We start from the raw sequence: 1,770 nt of genomic DNA on the forward strand, positions 1-1,770 counted from the left end.
CGTCCAGGCCTATCACATTCTTTCAAATATTTCTAGAAAATAACCCATTCACATAGTCCATTATGGTTGTCCATGAACTAGAAATCAGCGAAATGTACCAACCCGGTATAACCAGCTCTCAGTAAGATACTCCCGGTCATTGATTTCAAACTCAATTTTTTATTCAATACAACAGAACAGATTTGATACTTAACTACAGTAAGTGGAAAAATTAACAGTAACTTAATAATTACAGGTAAATATACAAAATGGTGAAATCAATAACTTTCCTGAAATTTTGATATTTCATTTCTATGAACGAACTACAACAAATGCAAAAATCAACGGTACGCGTTCTACACCATAACTATTTCACTCTTATCAATTTAGTTGTTACAGAAAATAGTGAAATATTTCAAAAGTAACAATTTTCCTAAAATTTAATAGTTACAAACTACAACAAATCGAAAACATCAACATAAGCTTATCGTTTCCAAGTATTTCCTTCTACATCACCACACGTTTAACAATCCTTTTGTTGTTATACAAAATGGTAAAATTTTTCAACAGTAACAACTTTTCTAAAATAATATCATCTGTTGTGCTCTTGACTGACGCGCCGATCATTTCTTCAAGAATATCTTGAAATACTACAAAATGAAGAAATCCTTCATCCGACTTATCATTATTCTCGACCAAAAACTTAATCATCAAGTTCTCTTTACAGGAAGCGCTTCTAACAATGTGACCACAATGGTTGCACTTCACAGTTGCCGAAGAAGTAATATGACTGATCTTTTTATTGCAGTGTACACACTGCTTGAAACGAGAGAATTCTCCTATAGAGTGAATAGTCTCTACCTTCATTTCGAGGTCTGCAATGTCTTTTTCAGGTGTGATGTTTTCCACTACAAGGTTCTTCTTCAAGTTGTGATCAACTTTTCTTTCAATCACTGTATCTACAGTAGTGTTCAGATGAGCAGTATATCCATCTCTACGCAATCTTACTTGCTTGAACGTATATACCTCTTCTACTTTCACTTCTTCGATCTTGCTCTCCCACAGTATCAGTTTGATGCTGGCAGTTTCATCTGCAATGTAGCAATTCGTTTTTTTCAACTTTGAAGCCCCCACACTTTCTATTTCATTGTCTTTGTAGACCAATTTACCTATTACATCCACCATGTCCATATCAACTGCATTATCTAACATTGACTGCAAACTCAAATAGTTAGTGTCGTGGCCCTCACTGAACTGGAAGTTATACTCAGAAGTTGCTGGCGAAGACAGCTTCGTCATGTCGTTTATGAAGATAGTTCGACCATCTTTCGCGGTGTTATACCGTTCAATTTTCACTGCAGTTTTGGTACGAACTCGATCATCGAAAAAACTTCGCTTCAACCGTGAAAAGCAAACGGCTGGCTGTGTTCCACATGCTGACTGAAGCTTAAGGTTGAAATATTCCACAGATCCTGACTTACTGCGTTTCAATGGGGACATACTTTCAATATAGGCGATTAGTGGCGAAGCTGGTCGTTTCTTTGAACTTTGAGATCCTGTAGAAGATTCGGATACAGCATTTTCATGCTTTTCAGACAAAGCTTCGTTTTCTGCAAAAACACTGAAGTTGTAATCGGCAGATAGCAAACTGTGTTCAGGTAAAATTTTGTCTTGGTCAATTCCAGTTGCGAAGTCCTTGTTTTTAGACACAGCTTCTACTGTAAACGAAATGTCGCTTCCAGAAGAAATTTCTGTGGACTTCACTTTTTTCGATTTAGCAGCCCGAGACAT

At 36.6% G+C, this 1,770-nt stretch overlaps 1 protein-coding gene across 1 annotated transcript in view; it reads right to left on the reverse strand.

Annotated features, from left to right (window-relative positions):
* LOC137984501 (uncharacterized) overlaps positions 1-1,770 on the reverse strand; it is a 4,351-nt gene extending 2,581 nt beyond the window's left edge. Inside the window, exon 1 of the mRNA XM_068831667.1 lies at positions 841-1,770. Within this exon, the coding sequence (XP_068687768.1) occupies positions 841-1,770 (930 nt within the window). The remainder of the gene's footprint in view (positions 1-840) is intronic.

This window comes from Montipora foliosa, chromosome 14 (genome assembly GCF_036669935.1).
Source record: "Montipora foliosa isolate CH-2021 chromosome 14, ASM3666993v2, whole genome shotgun sequence".
Taxonomy (NCBI): Eukaryota; Metazoa; Cnidaria; class Anthozoa; order Scleractinia; family Acroporidae; genus Montipora; species Montipora foliosa.